The following is a 21,702-nucleotide window of genomic DNA, read 5'->3' on the forward strand; positions in this document are numbered from 1 at the left end:
ATGCTTTTCTCTGTACAGTATGCATAGATATGTTATGCTGAACACCACATGAACACACAGGCAATCTGGTCTCATTGTATCTGCTTATCACAAAGGGTTAAGTCATAAACAGACGGCGTTATCTATGGTAAAACTGCTTCCAATTTAATGAAGCTTATACAAACTTGAAGTGATGTGTTCTGTTTTACAGAATATCTTTGTGTGTGTGTTTGAGTGTGTGTATAGTACCCATTGTGAAAAAGGGTTGTGTGTTTTTGAAAACATTTAAATATTTATATTTTAAATAATTCATTCACATTTTAATAATCAACTTAAACTTGCAAATGAGGAAAACAGAAGTAAGCAAAACAACAAATGGACAACAGCATATAAGTTTAATGCCGTTTATCAAGAATTTCTTTTTTTTCTTTTTTTATTTTGTTCTGCACACTGATTTACATAAAAATGAAATAAACATGAACATTGAAATTGTTGTCATTTAGAACATAAAATAATAATTAATAAAAACAATCCAAAATTATGTTAGGATTCATTGTAGACAACACAATATGTTTAGACTTCAGAAGAGAAATATTTAGTGAAAAAATCTTGATTTTTCAATTAAAATGAATGAAAATGTGACCAAGTTTGACATTGTAGTTTTCTGGGGAAAAGTTGAAAATTACTTTTTATTATTATTATTATTATTATTACTGGAAATTAGATTGAATAGAGCACTAGTTCTCAACCACGTTCCAGTCCAAAAGCCAACTTAATTTTTATTGATATTCATTCATTTTCTTTTTTTTTTTCTCCCTTTATTAATCTAGGGTTGCCACAGTGGAATAAACTGCCAGCTTATCAACCCGGGCTCATTGTGGAAACGTTGCCCCGCGGAACTAAAGTGGGATGGTGTGGAAGTGTCTATTTGGGCACGCGCGAGTTTCAGAGTCAAAATACACACACACACACGGGAGAAAGTGATGGTGTTTACATGGACATCTGTAGTCGAATTATTTGCCAAATTATTAAATGGTGGACTTTAACTGCAGTTTGGCTCTTTCATTCAGGGAATTCATTCATGCCCCTCGGGACAAACGAGATATTTGATTCGAGGAACTGCTCTAAGCGTGTATTTTTCACGCAATGTTTGATACCGCACGGCAAATGAGAGAAAAAAAACCCTCCGCATTTCTCGGAAACTTAGATGCACACGACAGGTAGTGTCAAAAAGCCGCGTGTGTTATTCCGGTCACAAAATACGGTGAAAACCCTACACGAGGTTAAAGGGTTTAAACTGGTCGCTCACTTACCAAATCTGTAGAGACAGGACAATCACCAGCAACTAGAGCCGTGTCTTTATTAAGAGAAGACAACAAGCGAATCCGGATCTCAGCGTTTGCAGATGAGAACAGCTCTCAGTAAACAATGTTCCTCCTTAGACACGTAAGTTATTGTTGTCGAGAGTCGCGTACACTGTTAATCCACACGTGAGCTCTCACAGAGAGAAAATGAAAACGAAACTTAACGGCAGCAAACTATAAAAGCAACACTTCACGCTTGTTTTGCCAATACAACGTAGTGTGTCTGTCGTCTAAACACTATGACAGTAATGAATATTAATTAAGTTGCACAATAGAGCGTGCTGATTGGTTTGAACCAAGCCTTACTCATGCATTAATGCATCACACTGTAAGACGTCCAGTCTGCACGCTGGAATACAACGCTATTATGTCATGACCGTGACGCAGCTTCAAAAATTCGTTTCAAAACGGAATTTTGCTTGAAATAACGCAAAAACAACTAATTTACACTTTTTAGTGAAATATAGGTGTCCTAATAGTGTTTTTAGCAGTGTGGGACACATATACGCATGTCAACAGCTCAAAAAATGTGTTTTGGTGTTTAGTGACCCTTTAAGTATGTGTGTTTGCAAGTCCATGTGTCTGTATAATTTGTGCAAAGTGAAAACTCACACGACACTATTGAGAATTATGAGCATTTCACTTGTGGCACAATCAACATGACTATCTGAGTGTCCTCATATAAAATCGTTTGCCCTTTTTGTGATTAAGCAGCTGTCTGGTTTCAGCTACAAAAACTCTGATTTGACCACAAGTTAAACTGAAGAGAGATTCTCTGTAAATGTCACTGACTGGCATTAGATGGTAATTACTCTAAGCATCCTCGACCAAGCAACTCAGATTTGGTAGCGCTACTTTATTCCGCCCTCTTGCCCTGTGTGAGCCAAACAGATTGTGGGTCATTTTCTTTTCCCACAGCCATTCTTCCATTTGCTTATCAAAAGAGGTAATAGATAAGAAGAACATGCAATCTGGGGCTGGATCAAAATTGACTGATTCTGTGGCTCGCTCGGGGACTTTAAAAGAGATGCTCACTCAGAGATCTTTAAAGAAGCTGCTACTCTTTCTTTCTTCCCATTTCTGCTTTGTGTCTTTCCTGTTAATTAATTTAGGATGCCACATGTTATTTGATCAAGCCGACTTTCAAAGTGGGACTTTATCAGCATTCTGTCAAGGATTCGAAGATCCTTTTGGGGTTCTTTTGCAACAAATCAATGCTTGCTGACAACACACCTGAGTTACTGTGCAATAGCAAACAAAATGAAAACTGTCCTAATGTACAGAACATTCATTTCTTACTGAAATATCGCCTTAATAAATATCACATCGCAAACGTAAAGGGATAGTTCCACCAAAAATGAAAATTAGCCCATTTTTTACTTTCCCTCAAGTGGTTTTGAATCTTTGTGAGTTGCTTTCTTCTGTTCAACACAAAAGAAAATATTACAAAGAAAGCTAAAAACTAGACATTGATTTCCGTAGCAGATAAACAAATATGGAAGTCAATGGTTACAGATTTCCAGCTTTCTTCAGAATATTTTTTTTTGTGTTTAGCAGAAGAAAGAAACTCAAAAAGGTTTGAAACGACTGAATGGGTGAGTAAATGATGGCCCAAATAAAAATTTTGGGAGAACTATCTCTTTAAATCAATAGAGATCCTTTCAATCAGGACTTTTGCAGCTAAAACTCTCTGTTTGGCAACACAATCGGCCAGTACTATTATACAGCACTATTAACTACTATTAAAGTGGCACAGATTACAAATTGTGGTGGTGAAAATATACTGATGCTGTGAACAAATATATTTCCTTAAGTATCATTTAATCTAATTGCTGCAAGATGTTTTGCAAGTGTATTGACCTTTTGTTTTTTTGCAAATGTTACAGTGAAACTTAAGAGTGTGCTCAGAAAAGACTTATGGAAGAGTAAATTATTTGGTATTCCTGTGATAGTTTAAGAGCAAATTTATGAGATTAGATATCTGGGTAAAGCTATGAAAGTTATATATGGTAATAGGCACCCACTGTAGCCAAGATTTTTCTAAACTGCAATGTTTTTATTTAGATTTTCTTTTCTTTTCGTTTTTTTTTTTATTTTTTGTTTAAAGTTGAACCAAACTAAACATCGTTTCACCCACACAAAATCCCATTTACATGTAATGCACAACATCGATAAGGATGTAATGGTTGTTTGTATAGTTTTTAACCATTTTCATATATAAAAATACAATATATATTTGATGTTAAAGAGCAACCTTATGGAAGGACGCATCTGCTCTAGTTCAATTGAGGGGCCCTAGGTGTGAAAAAATGTTAAGTCCCCTGAGCTAAATCATAAATCAAAATGATAGTCTATACAGTTTATTACTGTAGCTTCATAGTAAACATCAAGGGCCATGTCTGGCTATGAAATATTTGTGATTTGTTATTTGAAGCCAAGTATGTTCTTAAAGCTGATTTTTTTTAGTTATTTATTTTGTATTTTTTTTGCACAAAACATGCAAAAAGGCCTAAAGCCACTGTCTAGCTGAGACGTTGCTTGCTTTTGTCATGGCTGTCTTCTTGAAGGATGTGCATAGTGTTTATATGATCCTGATATGCTGTTGATAGTGAACATAATAAACTCAACACACACGTTTAAGCTTTTAAGTTATATTATATCTCTTAATCTGACCCCCAAATACACCCCTCAAAAAACGTTTATGCAGTTTTAGTTTTTCCACATTATTTTCTATTATTCCTTGGTTATTTTCCCACAGTTTCAAACTTTTCAGTTTTTACTGTCCTTGGGTGATATTTTCTCGAAAAAAAAAAAAAAAAAAAAAAACACGAGAGCTGATGCATCAACCTAATCTTCTTTAATGTGCTGTATTTTTTTTCTTTTTATTGTTTGTATTTGAACAGATTATGAAGTTGGTATTTGGTAAGAGCAACATTTTAGAAGGTGATCTGGGGTTCGCAGATGTCTCGGTAACACTTTACAATAAGGTTTATTAGTTAATGTATTTACTAACATGAACTAATCATGAACAACACATGTACAGCATTTATTAATCATAATTGAACATTTACTAATGCATTATTAACATCCAAGTCCATACTTGTTAACATTAGTTAATGCACCATGAGTTAACATGAACTAACAATGAACTACTGTATATTTTCATTAACTAACATAAACTAGCATGAACAAATAGAGTAGTAAATGTACTGTTCATTGTTTGTTCATGTTAGTAAATGGATTAATTAACATTAACTAATGAACCTTATTGTAAAGTGTGACCGATGTCTCAATGATTTAGCCTCTAACAATTATGGGTTTGATTTAAAAAGTTCCAACCTATTTTGAGTTAATTAAGCCAATATAATCATTTTTAATTCACAGTTATAGAGTAAAATAAATTAACCCAGCATGTTTATTCATTCAACCCATAGGTAAAAAAACAAAAAAAACATTTAAACCAAACCAAAAGTTTAATAATATTTAACTCAGCAGAAGCTTAACAATATTACCCAAACTAGGTTGTTTGAACATTTTTATAGTGTCTAGAAATGAGAAAGAATGAATGAATAGAATTATAAATCTTGTCACAGTAAATAAAGTCATATTTTGTGTAAGTTTAATTGATTTATTACCATTAAATTACAATTGATGTAATAATTCCAAACATCAAAAATGTTAAAGTTGATTACCTAAACATCACAATAAAAAAAAACTATTGGATCCAAACTACAAATGTGCATAGTCTTTTCAAGTCCTTTCAAACTTGCACTGACTTCCTGCACATTGTTAGTGTTGTTAGCTTGGCTGTCCCAATTTAGTTCTGGTTTTATGTCATTATAGTGTCCTACCTGTCTCCTTGAAACTTAGCGAATACATTTCTAAAGCTGTATTTCCATTGAGGTGTAAACATAGAAGCCTCATTAGTGGCTGTTTCTGAGGACCCTTATACTACACGAACTGTCCACTGAATTGGAACAGTCAAAGCTGGTTCTTAAACATTTGAGAGTACATTTACTGTATAACCAGACTTCGGCTGCTTATTTTCACAGAATTTCGCTTAATGTATAGTTCTGCATATATTACATAGATTGAGGTAAAACACAAACCCCACACATTTTCAATTGTGAAATGTTATATCATTTCATAAACTGCAATTTACAACTCGTCACCTTGAAATTATAAGGTTTTGTCTGTTTTCTAAATGATTTTGAGATATTGAGCTTCAAAGTTTTTGCATTCCGTATAGCAAACAATATGTGTGTAACAGTTCTCTTTCATACACTAACATGACAAAGACTCTTAATGTACTCTAAATGTAAATTATCAAAGTTCTCTTACATTTGCAAACTGGAGTAAAAAAACACGGTAAATGCACATAGAACCTTCTAATTCTGAAAAGTAATTTTCCACATGGAATTATAAGGTAGTATCTGACAGATCATTTATTGAAGCATTACTTTTTAAGAAATACAATAAAAAAATATAATAATTGGTGTTGTAACAATATGTTGATGCTTGAAAAAGTTTTATTTAATGTTTTAGGATGAATATTCTTTTCTTGTTTAAATTAAGCATACACGGCTCTACTACTAGATGTTAATTTTATCTAATTAATATGTTAATATTTACTAAATGTTATGCTTTATATGAATCATTTAATTATATTTATTGAATTATATGCCTCCTGAATTAAGATTTGCCCTTCAAGGCTTAATATCAAATTTGAAGACTTTAAAAGGAAACAGACAATGAGCAAATGAGTTTAATAAACACAGAAAATGTTTGACTGACTATATATACACAAATAAAATATTTCACTTTTAATATAGAATTGTTTTAATATTCATTTTAAAATTGACCATTTCATCTCAATCTCAAAAACTGCTTCTCATCATCACATTTAAACACATCTCAATTTTGTGAGAAGCGGCATTTTTTAGTCGACTCTGATTATGTGTGATTTTGTCTTTCTGTTCTTTCCCACTGTTAATGGCGAAAATGACAAAGAAAACTGATCCTGATGTGTGCATTAAAAATGCTGATTGGCTCACAGAAAGAACCTTATAGAGCCAAGCTAGAGTTCGACTTTGTAGATATAAACTTTGATAAATACAGAAGATAAAAAGTCTTAAAATGTGAACAACTTAAAAAAAAACATCACACAATGCAAGTTGTCATTTAATAAGAATATGTGAAATTCTGAAAAAAATGTCAGATAGATCATTATAGTTCTAAGATGAAGAATTATAATAATTGTGAAGTGATGTTGCATCTTCAATAAAAATTATTTGACTGTTTCCCTTTCCAAGATGAGAAGAGAGTTGACATACAGTATACACATACATACTTACTCTCACAGACACACGCACGCACACACTCACAAATTGCAAAATATTAGTCTTAGCTGTGAGAAATATTTTCTAAATGACACAAACTTTTTCTTGTAGTAGCTTTAATGTTTAACGGCCATAATATATTTAATTTTGTACACGTATATCCATGTACACTTACCAGCTGCTATATTATATACACCTGTCCAACTGCTTGTTAACACAAATTTTTGATCAGCCAATTACTGTACATGGCAGCAACTCAATGCAATTGGGTATATAAACATGGTCAAAACGGTCTGCTGCAGTTCAAACCGAGCATCAGAATAGGGAAGAAAGGTGATTTAAGTGACTTTGGCATGGATGTTGGTGCCAGACGGGCTGGTCTGAGTATTTTAGAAACTGCTGATCTCCTGTGATTTTCATGCACAGCCATCTCTAGGGTTTACAGAGAATGGTCCCAAAAAGAGAAAATATCCAGTGAGCGGCAGCTCTTTGGGTGCAAATGTCTTGTTGATGCCAGAGGAGAATGGTCAGACTGGTTCCAGCTGATAGAAAGGCAACAGCAAATAACATAACCACTCGTTACAACCGAGGTATGCAGAAGAGCATCTCTGAATGCACAGCACATCCAACCTTGAGGCAGATGGGCTACAGCAGCAGGAGAGAAAACTGGGTGCAAGATGAAACTGAGGCTACAATTTGCACAGGCTCACCAAAATTGGACAATAGTAGATTGGCAAATTGTTGCCTGGTCTGATGAGTCCCAATTTCTGCTGCAACATTCGGATGGTACGGTCAGAATTTGGCATCAACAACATGAAAGCATGGATCCATTCTGCCTTGTATCATGCCTTGTATGTGTCAGCGTGACAGCCTACCTGAGTATTGTTGCTGACCATGTCCATCCCTTTATGACCACAGTGTACCCATCTTCTGATAGCTACTTCCAGCCGGATAACGTGCCATGTTATAATGGGGGAATCTTCTCAGACGGGTTTCTTGAACATGACAATGAGTGCACTGTACTCAAATGGCCTCCACAGTCACCAGAACTCAATCCAATAAAGCAGCTTTGGGATGCAGTGGAATGGGAGATTCGCATCATGGATGTGCAGCCGACAAATCTGCAGCAATCTCTGAGGATTTTTCCAGTACCTTGATGAATTTATGCCACAAAGGATTAAAGCAATTGGCCGGTGAGTGTATGTTCCTCATAACCTTTTTGTTCACCCAAAAAATAAAGATTTACTTAGTAGTTACTCATCCTCAAGTGGTTCCAAACCTTTATGAGTTTCTTTCTTTTGTTGAACATAAAAGAAGACCTTTTGAAGAAAGCTGAAAACCTGTAAACATTGACTTCCATAATAGGAAACCAAATACTATGAAAGTCAGTGGTTACAATGGTTTCCAGCTTTAAGGTAAAGGGTGAATTTAGATTTTTGAGTGAACTATCATTTTTAAATCGCAGACAAGGATGGACGAGTATAAATATTTTTAGTCCAGGGGTGTCGAGTGCCTCTTTTAAATATTTTCTGTTTTTACACAGAAGGATAAACAATGGTGTACAAATGGTCTTACAGAACAGAACAAGTAGGGGTTAAAATGTCAAAATGTATTGTCCTTCCCTTTGTGAAAAGCTTTTACATGGCAGCTTTTTATTGCTGTATTTTCTTCGACTCAAAGATGCGCACAGACAACAACTACCATTCAGCTCTCAGGAGGTCAAAGCACCAATTAGATATGCATTGTGTCTTCAGCATGCCTTCAGTTGCTATTGTGCTCTGAATGTTTTGTCAGAAAACAAAGACATGGTGGCAGCGAGTGGACAGTGTGACATTCAAATTCACATTTCATAGCCACCAGAATGGCATTTGTGATGTCAGGAAGGTCAGTCCATTGCATATTGTTGTTAGGTGTGGTCTGGTCAGTGTGTCACATCAGACAAACCACAAGCGAATCCTTTTGAAAGAACAAAGCATTTGAATCATTTCTGGAAATGGTCTGTCCTCCCTGAATGCCTCATTTTGCATAAACAGCTAAGGAATGCTTTTAGTTTTAGAAATGTTATTCACTTCTTAAAATAAGTGGTAGCATGCCAATAAGTTAAAATTATTCAAATTCACCAAAAAAAATGAAAATTGTGTCATTATTTCCTCATACTCCACTAGTTTCAATCCTGTTTGATTTCCTTTCTTCTGTTGAACACAAAGGACCGACCACAATGGAAGATATTGTGAATTTACTTCCATATTATGGAAGTGGTTCCTACTATGGAAGCCAATGGCTGTTGGTTTCATTCTTCATAATATATAATATATTTTTTTTCAGTTGAACGACACCTTTTGTAAATATTTTGATATTTTTCAAGACACTTCTATACAGCTTAAAGTGACATTTAAAGGCTTAACTAGGTTAATTAGGCAGATTAGTGTATTTAGGCAAGTTAGTGTATAACGATGGTTTGTTCTGTAGACTATTAAAAATATAGCTTAAAGGGACTAATAATTTTGTCCCAAAAATGGGTTGTAAAAAATTAAAAACTGCTTTTATTCTAGCCGAAATAAAACAAATAAAACTTTCTCCAGAAGAAAAAAATATTATCAGATATACTGTGAAAATGTCCTTACTCTGTTAAACATTATTTGGCAAATATTTAAAAAAATAAAAAAAATAAATAAAAGGGGGCTAATAATTCTGACTTTAACTGAATGTATATTATACAGAAATAAAGTCAAGAAAAGTGAGAGTAATAGCAAACAGTTATTACATTCTGGAATGAAAATAATATGTATTTGTCATTCCAGCCACAAGTTGATGATGCAAAACACAGATGTAATCAGAGGCTAAAATGTTTAGAATGTGTCTGCTTTTGACCACTTTACACAGACACAGTCAAAAACACATTGGTTTTGTAGAGTAGACAACCTTGTGGTCAAATGCATTGAAACATGCATTCCCTGCTGGCCTAATTTTAAAACATCGCAAGACGTATTGTTGACACATGCTAGCCAGATGACATTTAATCATTGCTATCTGAAATCTTAAGTTTGTTTTGAGGTGAGAAATTGTAAATTGCAATGATTTTTTTTTTTTTTTTTTACTAGACCTAATTCTAAATAAGCACACAGTGTTCAGGTTTTGTGGCTGCCAGATAATAAGCAAAAGCTCATCTCTGTACACTCTCTGTTATTGTACAGTATGTGTTCATATGTAAATTGTGGGAACTGTATTTATAAATTTACAAATTTATATTAAAAGATCAGAAAGTCTATGCATAGATGTACACCCAACTTTAGGTTCTCCTCTTAACCAGCCTGTTGACTAACGGGTCAAAAACTGACCAGTGTCAATTGACTGTTTTAACAGACAGAAAAATAAAAAAATTAAATAATAATAATAAAATAGTTGTAATGATGTATGATGATTTTTCCCTCTCCCTCTTTTTTTGCCATCTATATTTACAGTTTGAAAACTGTAGACAAATCTGCTGCTTTAACCTTTATGAATTCTCTTTTTTTTTAAGTGAAGTTTATTTATAAAATAATTTCGAGAGGATCATGTGTGATTGCTTGCAGTAGGCCACGCATTATTCAATTTATGATTCACCAATCAGACGATTCCTAAGCCACTATAAATACCCTAAGTTCCAAATCACAGTCATCTTTGCTTTAAAGAATCCCCCCTTCCACCCCTACTCCTCCTCCTTTCCAGATGGGTGGCACGGTTGCCCAGTGGTTAGCACTGTTGCTTCGCAGCAAGAACTACACTGGTTCTAGTCCTTACCAAAACAGCTAACGTTTCTGTGTGTAGTCTCCCCGTGCTCACGTGGGTTTCCACCGGTTTCCTCCCACCGTCCAAAACAACTTAAGTTAATTGACTAATTCAAATCAGCACCATAGACATGGTCCTAGTAAGTAGTTATCTCTTAAGAGCAATCACTAACTGTTCATTAGCAGCTACAGCAGGGGAGTTCTCGAGATCTACCTGAGCTCAAACTCCCCTCTCTCTTGCAAACGGGAGGGAGCCCCTGGCTTGAGGATCTTATGAGCTCAGGGTTCTCTCCCGGGACAGCTAGCCAAACAAGCTTTATAATCAATCATCAATTAAGTGTGAACTCTTGAAAACTCTTTTACACCTATACAGGTGCCTTTAACATTTGAAAATATAAATATTTACTTCAGTCAAAAATGAGCATTACCACTGATTAAACATTGACGAAAACTCTGCACACTGGCAAGGGAAATTCACAGGGTGTGTGATGAATGATGAGATTGTTTGTTCAAAGTAGATTTGAGCTCTAAAAATTAATTTTGCTGCTTTATATTCCAGGTCTAGTGAAGGCGAGTCATTTTTTAGTTGTAGGATAAATGGGATGTACAGAATTCTGAGACCACACAAGGGTTAAAGAAATCGTGAAAGTGGACAAAAGAGAATGAATGAATGTGATTAAATGAAACTGAACCGCCTCATCTGCCAAACAGTATCTTTGTACATGTGTTTATTCAGTGCATCAACTACTACTTTGAACTTTAACAATGTATTAAACTAATTATAACTATTGTTGACTTTCAGATAATATTACCTTATGTTAACAAATGAAGCCTTATTGTTATCAGATTAACTTTACTGTTGAGTAGACAGAACATTAGGAAAGGTGACAGGCCTCAAACTCATTGAGCGCCCTACATGAACAGTAAGGTTCTTAACGTCAGCACAGTTGCAAATAGTTTATTGTTTCATTGACCACTTTACAACCTCATTACTCAGCCGGAGTCTGGCTTTACAGAATCAAAGCTGAGGCCCGAAACAAAAGGGTTGCTGACATTCAATTTTACTTTCCAATAAAAGCTTGGACCTGAGTGCAGACAGATTCTCAGGACCTCCGAGCACCTCTTTAATCAACGATAACAATACAGCTGGAATTTCATATACCATTTCAGCAGCACACCAGTAACACTTGGAGAGAAGCCAGAGTTTAAGACCACAGGGAGAGAGAAATACTGCAATTCTATTAGTGGTTCTCATGGGAGAGCTGCATGCTTCAGGTATTTAGTTCTTATTCACAAAATAAAATTAAATAAATAAATAAATAAATAAATAAATATATATATATATATATATATATATATATATATATATATATATATATATATATATATATATATATATATATATATATATAAATACACACACACACACACACACACACACACACAATGGATGTTTAACAGAGCAAGGACATTTTCACAGTATGTCTGATAAAAAATTTTCTTCTGAAGAAAGTCTAATTTGTTTTATTTCGGCTAGAATAAAAGCAGTTTATAATTACTTAAACATTTTAAGGTCAAAATTATTAGCTCCTTTAGGCTATATTTTTTCAATAGTTTACAGAACAAACCATCCTTATACAATAACTTGCCTAATTACCCTAACCTGCCTAACTAACCTAATTAACCTAGTTAAGCCTTTAAATGTCACTTTAAGCTGTAAAGAATTTTCTTGAAAAATAGTGAAATATTATTTACTGCCATCATGACATGGCAAAAATAAAATAAATAAAAAAAAATATTTATATAAAAAAAGATATATATATATATATATATATATATATATATATATATATATATATATATATATATTCAACAATAAACATTTCACAAAATTTAAACATGATAAACAGTGATTTTACATGTTATAAAAACGTAGGTTAAAACAAAACAAGAAAATTAGTAGGCGCTTTTAAAAAATGCTAAAAATGCCACCAAATGGAAACTTTTTTCCACTTCTTCTTCTAGACAGTCCAGAGAAAACGTGGGCTGTTATTGAGTGATATGGTCTGGGAGTCTACGGACAGTGGAAGCATGCCTAAATAGGGATGAAAACATGAGGTCTACAGATGTGAAGGTGATCAGATTACCTCTGCTTAAATCTCACCTGTAATGCATTTAAACTGACACAGAGCCTTGAGGGCATTAGGAGAACCTGGATAAGTGTGGAAGAGAAGAAACAAAGATAAGAACTGCAGGTGGTGGGACTTTGCATTTCTCCATATATAAATATGGCACAATGTACTGTATTAATATGTTGTAATTACCTTATATAACCGTATACACCTTATATAACATGGCAGTTATTATATATAATATACAATTATTATACACGGCAAGTATATGTTAAATGCAAATAGTGTAAAAATAAAAGGCAACAATTATTTCATAAAATAAAGTGCATTATTTATAATAAAAAGTCCATTATTTATTTAAATAAATTGAAACCATTATTTATTAACTTTTTTTTGCACTTCCTTGCATTTTTAGAGTTCAGAGAAATGTGAAATTCCTGAGTAATGTCCTAGCAAAAATATGTTTTTAAAGTGTAGCTTTGTTATTTATAAGTAAGGGGTTGACATATATGGTACCCCATGAAAATATGAATACATTTTTTAATTTTGACCCGAAAAGAAAATAATTTTTCTTAAAAATAAGAAAAAAGTAAGACAAAATCCTTTAATAATAAATACATATTTTTTCTCTCTAAGAGGAGATACATATCCTCATATAACAAGATTAGAATACAGCATAAATGAGCTGCATTAGCAGAAATGAGTTGCGTTACCCAGTATTTGTGTTTCAGCCAATTTGGCTGATGAACAGATCTTGCAGAAGGCCATTAAACAATATGTTGATTGAGATGGGAGAGAACTGTATTCTCTGCTTTGTTCCTCCCTTCTGTTTCTCATCAGAGAGGGAGGAAAAACAGAACACATAATTTTCAAGCACTGTGAACTGTTATTACCTCTGTCTTTACAAAAGATTCAGGTCTCTGGAAAAGTCAAGCAACCATATGAACACTGAAAATAACTATTTAAATCTATGGAAATCAAGACAAGGGGATTTAATGTAATTCAATAGTATTATGTCATTACCTGTATTGAGCAGATGCATGAGCAGACCTCTTCAAACTAACTTCATTACCATCCTCACACCAACCATAGTGAGAAAAGCATCGCCATGTGTTTTCTTTGCATATCCTTCTCTTCTTTTTTTTCCACCATGTGCTTTCCTGGGAAAGGGTAGAAAATGACGTCACGGCAGGGCTGGTCTGTAGTTTATTAGTCAGCGCGAAGTGCCAGGTTAGAGCTCAGACAAGGCTCTGTCCAGCCAGCTCAACTTTTAACCACCACAACTCTTCAGAGGGATGTATTTCCTATAAGTTGACAAAACTGAGGCATTAACCCAAGTTCTATAACTTTCAGATCTCTCATTTGCTATATTTGGTTACGTTTAAGCAGTTTTGAAAAAGTTCTCTTCACTGAGGATAAGTTAGTGCGCGACAGTTTTAAAGAAGACAGGCGCGAAACATCCACGTTTGGATTATAGTCTCTGTTTCTCGTCCTTCAGTTGAGAAAACCCGACTCGTGATGGTTGTCCTGTCACTTAGGTTACTCATAGTAGGAGTTGTAGTAAGTCTGACTTCAGCTCATCTGGTAAGTGTTATTGATTTACTGTTTTTCCACGTAAAGTTGTAATGTTATGGAGAAGTGAAGTGTAAATGAGAGCTCGCGGGAGGTTTGACAGTCACCCTCCCGCTTGGAACATTGTAAGTATTGGACTGAACTTTAAGCCGGTTGTAAGAATACAGTAGGCTATAGTGTAAGTAAGTAACAGTTTGTTCTGTCCTTGGGTTTTATACAGAGCACTAACAAAAACGTAATAACTAAATACAACAGAAAAAGGAGAGCGTTCCCAGTTGTCAAACCAATAGCCAAACTGTCCGAAAAGTTGGCATGGCAGAAAACACGTGAAATATGGCAAGCCGTTTTTACACTCAAAGCTCTAAAAAAATTGTAGTAACTTAGGTTTTAGTACTATTTAGATACTGGCGTTTTAGCGCATTAGTTTAATGTACTACTAGTAAAGTTACTGCCTCAATGTTACCAAATACAAGTTTAATTTAAAATGTTTTTAATACAAATATATATTTTTTGTGAATCTTTTAACAGCTATGCATTTCAGTTGGAAAACCTAGCTTTCTTGAACTACTTAATTGACCATATAGGACTATTAGTTACATGGTATTTTACACTTGTTTGTTTAGTGTTTATTATAAGTATTAGGTTTTAATTTCACTAAAACTTAGTAGCCATTTTAAGTGAAATAGTGTTAGGCTACTAATGTCTCATAAAAAGCTCTAACATCTTTCAATAAAATCTCATTAATACTAACAATGAAGTACTTTAGTGAGAAATCTAGTCATCAGTGTTAATTTTTTGTAAACTTAAGATTTTTTACACAACCTGCTAGCCTTCCAATGATTGTATGGTATGGTAGGATGGGATTTTTTGCCTGAGTTACAACTAGTATGGAGTCTGAGGGTTTAAAAAAAAAATCGAAATAATGTAAATCAATGAACTAAATGATATTTTAAAATGTCTACATGGAGCACGATCTTTACCTTACATATACTAATTATTATACTATTATATATTAATTAAATAATTTTGACTCATAGAATACATTTTTGCCCATTCCCACAAATATACTCACTGCACATAAGACTCAGTAAAACTAGAATAAGTTCCAGGAGCAGTCAGAGCATGCATTTTAGAAGTGAAGATTATGCTAGTCATGTCTACATCCACGTTAGATCCAAGTAATTTAAATGAAGTGATAGTAGCCTACAAAAATGCCAAGTAAAAAAAGGATGTTAAAATGGCTTGCCACAAGTGAAATGGAAAGTTAAATGTCAGCTTTGGTTTTTCTCATGACAATTTCACATATATTATGGTTTTCTTTGTGCACCAGTTGTAATTTCTTTTTTTTTTCTTGACTGTGTGTTTCATGCATAGTCTATTTATCTCTCTGTATCTCTTTTTCTTGCAGGCTGGTGAAATTATAGATAAAGAAGGTAAAGTATACAGCCTTGTTTTCCCGCACACGTCTCCACTCTTTGTGAGCTCTTTTTTTTTATTTAAATGTTTTAGGGTGAAACAGTCACTATTGTAACTTTGGATGCTTCAATAATTTACATAGACAACTGTGGAGTGCAAACTAGGGTCACACTCTGCCAAGTCATGCAGGGTTTGACTGTTATCACTTGCATCTTCTTTTCTCGATGTTTAATGACAAATATTTTTATCAGACAATTAATCAGAACTAATTTAACAGTCAGTACAGAAAAAGGCCCAAGGTAACACTGAGATATGCTTCAAGTCAGTTTCTAAAGAACTTTTAATAGACTTTTATAGTCTGTTAATTAAAATTGGGAATGACAAGCAAAATGCACAGGGTGATACATTGTTTACTCTGTTAGACTTAAGAAATCATTCTCTCTCTCCTTTTAATTAGCAGTGAGGGAACTTTAGGAAACGTACAGCGAAGACATACACTTGATCTCTTAAATGTCTAAGTGGTATAAGTCTTTTTCACAGCCTGACAGAGTTTTTTTCAGCCGCCTTCAATTTAGTTTTCAATTGACTAAATTGTGCTGAAACTGATAACACCTTAAAATCTTGTTAACAAATTTTAAATAGTTTAACAGTTATTTGTACATGAAACATTTAATGTTTTATAGCTTGTTTTTAGCTTTATTCTATTAAACAAGTTTATTCACATTCAAGAGAAAAGTCATTTTTAAGCAGATTCAAAAGACACATAAGTACACTATAATAACAAATTGCAAGGCTATGAGGTTCTCACTCGAGCACATTATTTATTTTTATTTGAAATGCAAAACCATTATTCATATGCCAAGAGGTATGCCAAAAGCTCAAATAAAATTGCTTTGAAAATTCACAGGCAGTTAAATGCCTATAAACAACTGTTTAGGAGACTTTAAAACACACAGCTAGCTTTTTCTTGTTTATAAAAACATTTATGTTGCCAATTATATTTAAAAAAAGACACAATACACTAGTTAGAGCGATTTGTATTTGTCACTTGACTTGACACTTTTAATCCAACTTGTATTTACATGTAACACGACAAGAATTTTAATATAATCAGTGTTTGTCTTGTGTTATCTTAGATTTGTTGAAGAACCGTCTGAAAGAGTATGGCCTCATTACTCCCATCAGTACGGACGCAGAGGGACACTTCCTCTCGCATTTTCTATCAGCCAATCACAAGCAACGTGTGAAGCGGGATGTTTTGGAGGGGTCAGCGCCAGCACCTGACAGATTGTTCTTTAACATCACTGTCTTTGGCAAGGAATTCCACCTCAGACTGCATCCCAATCAGAGATTAGTGGCTCCAGGAGCCATGGTGGAATGGCACGATGATATCGAAATAGCTGGAAATGCGACTGATAACAGAACCCACTTTGAACGAATACTTAAAAGAGAGTTGCTAAAAACAGACTGCACTTTTATCGGGGACATCACGGATGTGCCTGGAGCTTCTGTCGCCATTAACAACTGCGATGGGCTGGTGAGTGTTTTTTTTTTACCTTTCAGGCAGTAATATTACTTTGGATTTGAACTTAGAAAGTAAGGTCTGACATAAATGTAATTAGAAATGTGAGATTTCAAAGTGGTAGGTTTGTGTAGTTCATATAATGGCTTATAATGGCCTATCTTTATACTTTATGATTCCACTGCTGCTCACTATCCAAACTTCTATGCAAATCTGAACTGGCATTGAGTGGTGAGTCATTTTCAGCGTTTTCCAAACCTGCAGGGATCCTGTGTCTATGACCGTCACATTTCTTCCCAAGAATATTTGCAATTTGCTTTTATTTGACTTGATTTTAATTTATAGTGACAGTTCGCCCACTCACTCCGTCATCGACTAGTTGTGACGTCTTTCCAAACTAGCTACGTATGTCACAGTACTATACGATAAAGCAGTAATCATTGCTGGAAATCAATATATGGCCAACATTCAATACTATAGTACTTTCAGTCAGTAAATACGTACAAATAATTATTATAATGAATTATATTAAAGGGTATAATTTAGGGCTGCATGATATTGGAAAAAAATGATGTTGTGATATTTTTTCTCTGCAACATGTAATGCAATATAAATAACATTTCACCAAATTACTTAAATAGCTCTATTAGCTCTATAGCAGGTGTGGGCAAACTCGGTCCTGGAGGGCCGGTGTCCTGCATAGTATAGCTCCAACACTAATCAAACAGACCTGAGCCTGCTAATCTGTGTGTTCAAGATCACTAGAAATCTTTAAGCAGGTGTGTTTGATTAGAGTTGGAGCTAAACTGTGCAGGACACCGGCCCTCCAGGACCGAGTTTGCCCACCCCTGGTCTATAGAGTCATTGCTTTAGGGGGGGTAAAATTATGTTTTTATGTAATTTATTATATACACATAATAAACAAAGTGCTGTAATAAATAAACACAATTGAGCAAATATTAAGGTGAAATAACTAAGCAGTACTTTATGTTCTTTTGGGTTTTCAACTTTAACAGTATTCGTGTACAGAAATTGAATAATAAAATCTTAAATAACATTGCAAAATCTTCATCATGCAAATAATTCAATAAAACAAATTATTAATTAATTTTCCTTCGGCTTAGTCCCTTTGTTCATAAGGGGTCGCCACAGTGGAATGAACTGCCAACTTACCCAGCATATGTTTTACACAGCGGATGCCCTTCTAGCTGCAACACAGTACTGAGAAACATCCATTCATACTCATTCACACACATACACTATGGCCGATTTAGTTTATTCAGTTCACATATAGCAGATGTCTTTGGACTGTGGGGGAAACCAGAGCACCCAGAGGAAACCCTCACCAACATGGGGAGAACATACAAACTGGGACACGAAACCAGCCAGGACTCAAACCAGCAACCTTTTTGCTTTTAAGCGACAGTGCTAACCATTAAACGACCTTGTCACCAAACTAATCATTAGTAAACTTTAAAATAACTCTCTTAAATAACTTTTAAATAACTTTAAAATAAAACTTTATTGAACTCTCTTAAAATACACATATTCACATAGTCATAGGGCCTTAAACACATGCAGATGCTAAACTTTCACTCTATTGTGGTTAAATTCTGCAGTGTTGCTACAAATCTCATGTGTTTTGTCTTGAGGTTTTTGGTCAACTGTAATTCCAACTCAACATTGCAATTCTTGCAATGAGCTATTGCGGGCGCACACATTGCAATATCGATGGTCAAAAGATATATATTGTGCAGCCCTAGTATAATTGAATTTTTTGCACCAAATCATTGTAGTTTGTGTAAACAGTAAGAATGTATAATACTGTTACAATCAATAGCCTCAAACTCAATTCTTGGAGGGCTGCAGCTCTGCATACATGCAGTTTAGCTCCAAGCACCTCCAACTCACACTTGCTTCATAATCTCTAGTAGTCTTGAACTCCTTGATTATTTGGATCAGCTGTGTTTGATTAGGGTTGGAGCAAAACTAAGCAGAGCTGCAGCCCTCCAGGAGTTGGGAACTATGGTTTAAATGTTGTACAGTATGAAGTTTTAATTGTAGCATGAAATCTGTATACAAATGATTTCACAAAACCAAACAAACAAACAACAAATTATTCAAAATTTGCAGAAAAAATCTAGAAATAACCAACACAATAAGCACAAAAAGGACAAAGTAACAAATCGTAAGGCACTATGAAAACCTTTTGCTCAAAACTGTTTCTCTGAATTACTCACATATGCTCGTATGTGCCACAGGCTATTGATAGATCTGCAGTCTAGTTTTGGTCTAGTTTTGACACTTGGCATTGCTCAAGGATAGGGTTGTAACGGTATGAATTTTTTACGGTATGATAATCGTCTAAAACAATACCACGGTTTGACGGTTTCGCGGTATACGGTATGTTAAAATGTTACAAAATAATAGAACAGTGAAGCAAATTTGACTTTTTCCAAATAATATATTTTCAGTTACTATAAACAACACCACTTACAATGAACAAATAAAAAAATAAGAAAATAATAAATAATGTGTCAAAGTCCAAATAAAGTCCAAATAAACATGGTGCAAATCCTCAGTAAAAAATAGATAAATAGTAAATATTTACTATACTATAAATAGTTACATAACGAAACTAGATTCAATATGGAACATCCTTAGGTTTTATGTGCCAGCATGGATATGGTTGTCTGTGGATATGGATTTGGATATGGTTGTCTGCAATGCAGACAAACAGCTGCACCTTCATTTGCGTCTTTTGAAAACAGCAAGAGCAGCAGTTCGTCTTTGCTGTGTCACTGTTTTGTCATGTTTCTGTGCTGCTGTGCATGCAAAAGTACTTAGTATGAGAATTATTTCATGCAAAACTTTTTTTTGCGTTTTATTTAGCCGCGCATAAATGTATGCCTATCTCTCATTCCGTGTTGTTCAAAAAGCTCATTGTTGGTCCACAAACAAAAGCGAAACCTATGCTTATTGGTTGTGATATAGCGAGTTTGAACCAATCTGGGCATGGAGGAGGGACAAAGCATCAATGTATCATGTCTGGTTTGTCCGGAGACACAGTGACGAGCGTTTCTTTGTCAAATCAGCTTTGTCAAATTTTGATGACGTACCCGCACTGATTCCGGAGCCTCTGAAAGTCCGCAATGTTATGTGATACAGCACTGGAAAGCTGAGATTCTGTTCTTTATGCCAATCTTTGAATTGTATGAATCGGATCAGCGGATCAAAAGTTATTAAACATTTAAGAGCAATACTTATTTTTAGCCGCGGGCGGCTGTCTCGGTCTTTAAGGGTTAAAACAGTTGATATGCAATTGTTCATGGTATGATAATCGTGCACGTTCAAATCGTGGTAGACCGTCATACCGGTATATTGTTACAACCCTACTCAAGGATATGACAAAAGCTTTTCTGTAGAGATGGTGCCATATTTGATAAGAGCATGTAAAGGAAAGGTTATATGCACAAACACCTTATATAGAGATGAGCTACATCCCAAATCGCATACTTATGCACTATTCTACACAATTTTGTAGTATAAAGAGTGTAAGTAGTGCGTTCACACTGAAAACCTAAAAAAAAAAATAGTAAGTGCACTTTAATTACCTGGATGATGCACTCATTCAGCCGGTAAAATGAAGTGTATAATGATGGGCACTTCACGCACTCAATAGCCGCATTTCCACTATCGGGCCAGTGTGAGCTAGGGCTTTAATCGGGCCGGGCCGGGCCAATAGCCCGGGAGGTTGAGAAATGAGGCCGAAATCATGTTGCGTTTCCACTGTCGGGCTAGTAGCTCACAGCGCGTCACACAAACACCGCCCACAGAACGTCCCCGAATCAAACGTCACACAGCCTGCCCCCTTCAGCGGGAATCAGGACAGGCAGATAAAGCACACCACAGAATCATCACGAAACCATTAAAATGAAGACAACCGAAACAAACAAATGACACGTTACTGTACAGCAGTACATGAAATGTCTATACGCACAGACCTGTGTATTTCCATTCTTTACATTTGTTTACTCGCCGACCGACTGTTGGCATTGTGCATCGAGTGCTCTCGCCACTAACGCAGGGACCCAACACAGAGAGCGCACACATCCATAATATAAAGCCACAGAAATTCTCATTTATAACTCGATATGGCATGTATTTTATAACATCCTCATTTTGATAGACGTCGTGTTAAGTGTTTCAGCACAAGAGCGAGTAGCCTAATAAATTATAGCCATATTTGTTGCGCTCAGCAGCTATTCACTAAAGCTCTTCATTTAAAGTTTCATTTATAAATTTAACCACATCATATAAAAACATAAACACTTGTTTGAGGATATAGAACACATTTTGTGTTTGGACTTTCCCCCAATGCGTTTAAAGCAGCGCTGAGCAGGACTGGGTGACAGTGTAGAAAAAAAAGTAAAAAAATAGGCTAGATTCTGCATTTACTCACCCAAATAATGCTCTGTTTGCGCGATTTGATTAATATCATCGCATCCAAATACTTTATAAATAATATTTCAAACCTTCTCCGGTGTTAATTGTTTTTAGAAAATATCAAAAATCTTTTTTTTCATACAGGTCTTTGTAGAATGAAAGTTA

The 21,702-nt window shown here is 34.8% G+C and overlaps 1 protein-coding gene across 5 annotated transcripts in view; it reads left to right on the top strand.

The window, feature by feature from the left end:
* Positions 1-13,816: 13,816 nt before the first annotated feature.
* The window catches only part of adamts3 (ADAM metallopeptidase with thrombospondin type 1 motif, 3), a 214,793-nt gene continuing 206,907 nt past the window's right edge, over positions 13,817-21,702 (top strand). For 4 of the 5 annotated variants that reach the window (XM_087251131.1, XM_087251134.1, XM_087251132.1 and 1 more), the window contains exons 1-3: positions 13,822-14,165; positions 15,562-15,586; positions 16,706-17,106. In XM_087251131.1, the coding sequence (XP_087107257.1) occupies positions 14,100-14,165; positions 15,562-15,586; positions 16,706-17,106 (492 nt within the window). In that variant the 5' untranslated portion in view covers positions 13,822-14,099. 5 annotated transcript variants of the gene reach the window in all.

Source organism: Danio rerio, chromosome 5 (assembly GCF_052040795.2).
Source record: "Danio rerio strain M-AB ecotype USA chromosome 5, GRCz13ab, whole genome shotgun sequence".
In the NCBI taxonomy this organism is placed as follows: domain Eukaryota; kingdom Metazoa; phylum Chordata; class Actinopteri; order Cypriniformes; family Danionidae; genus Danio; species Danio rerio.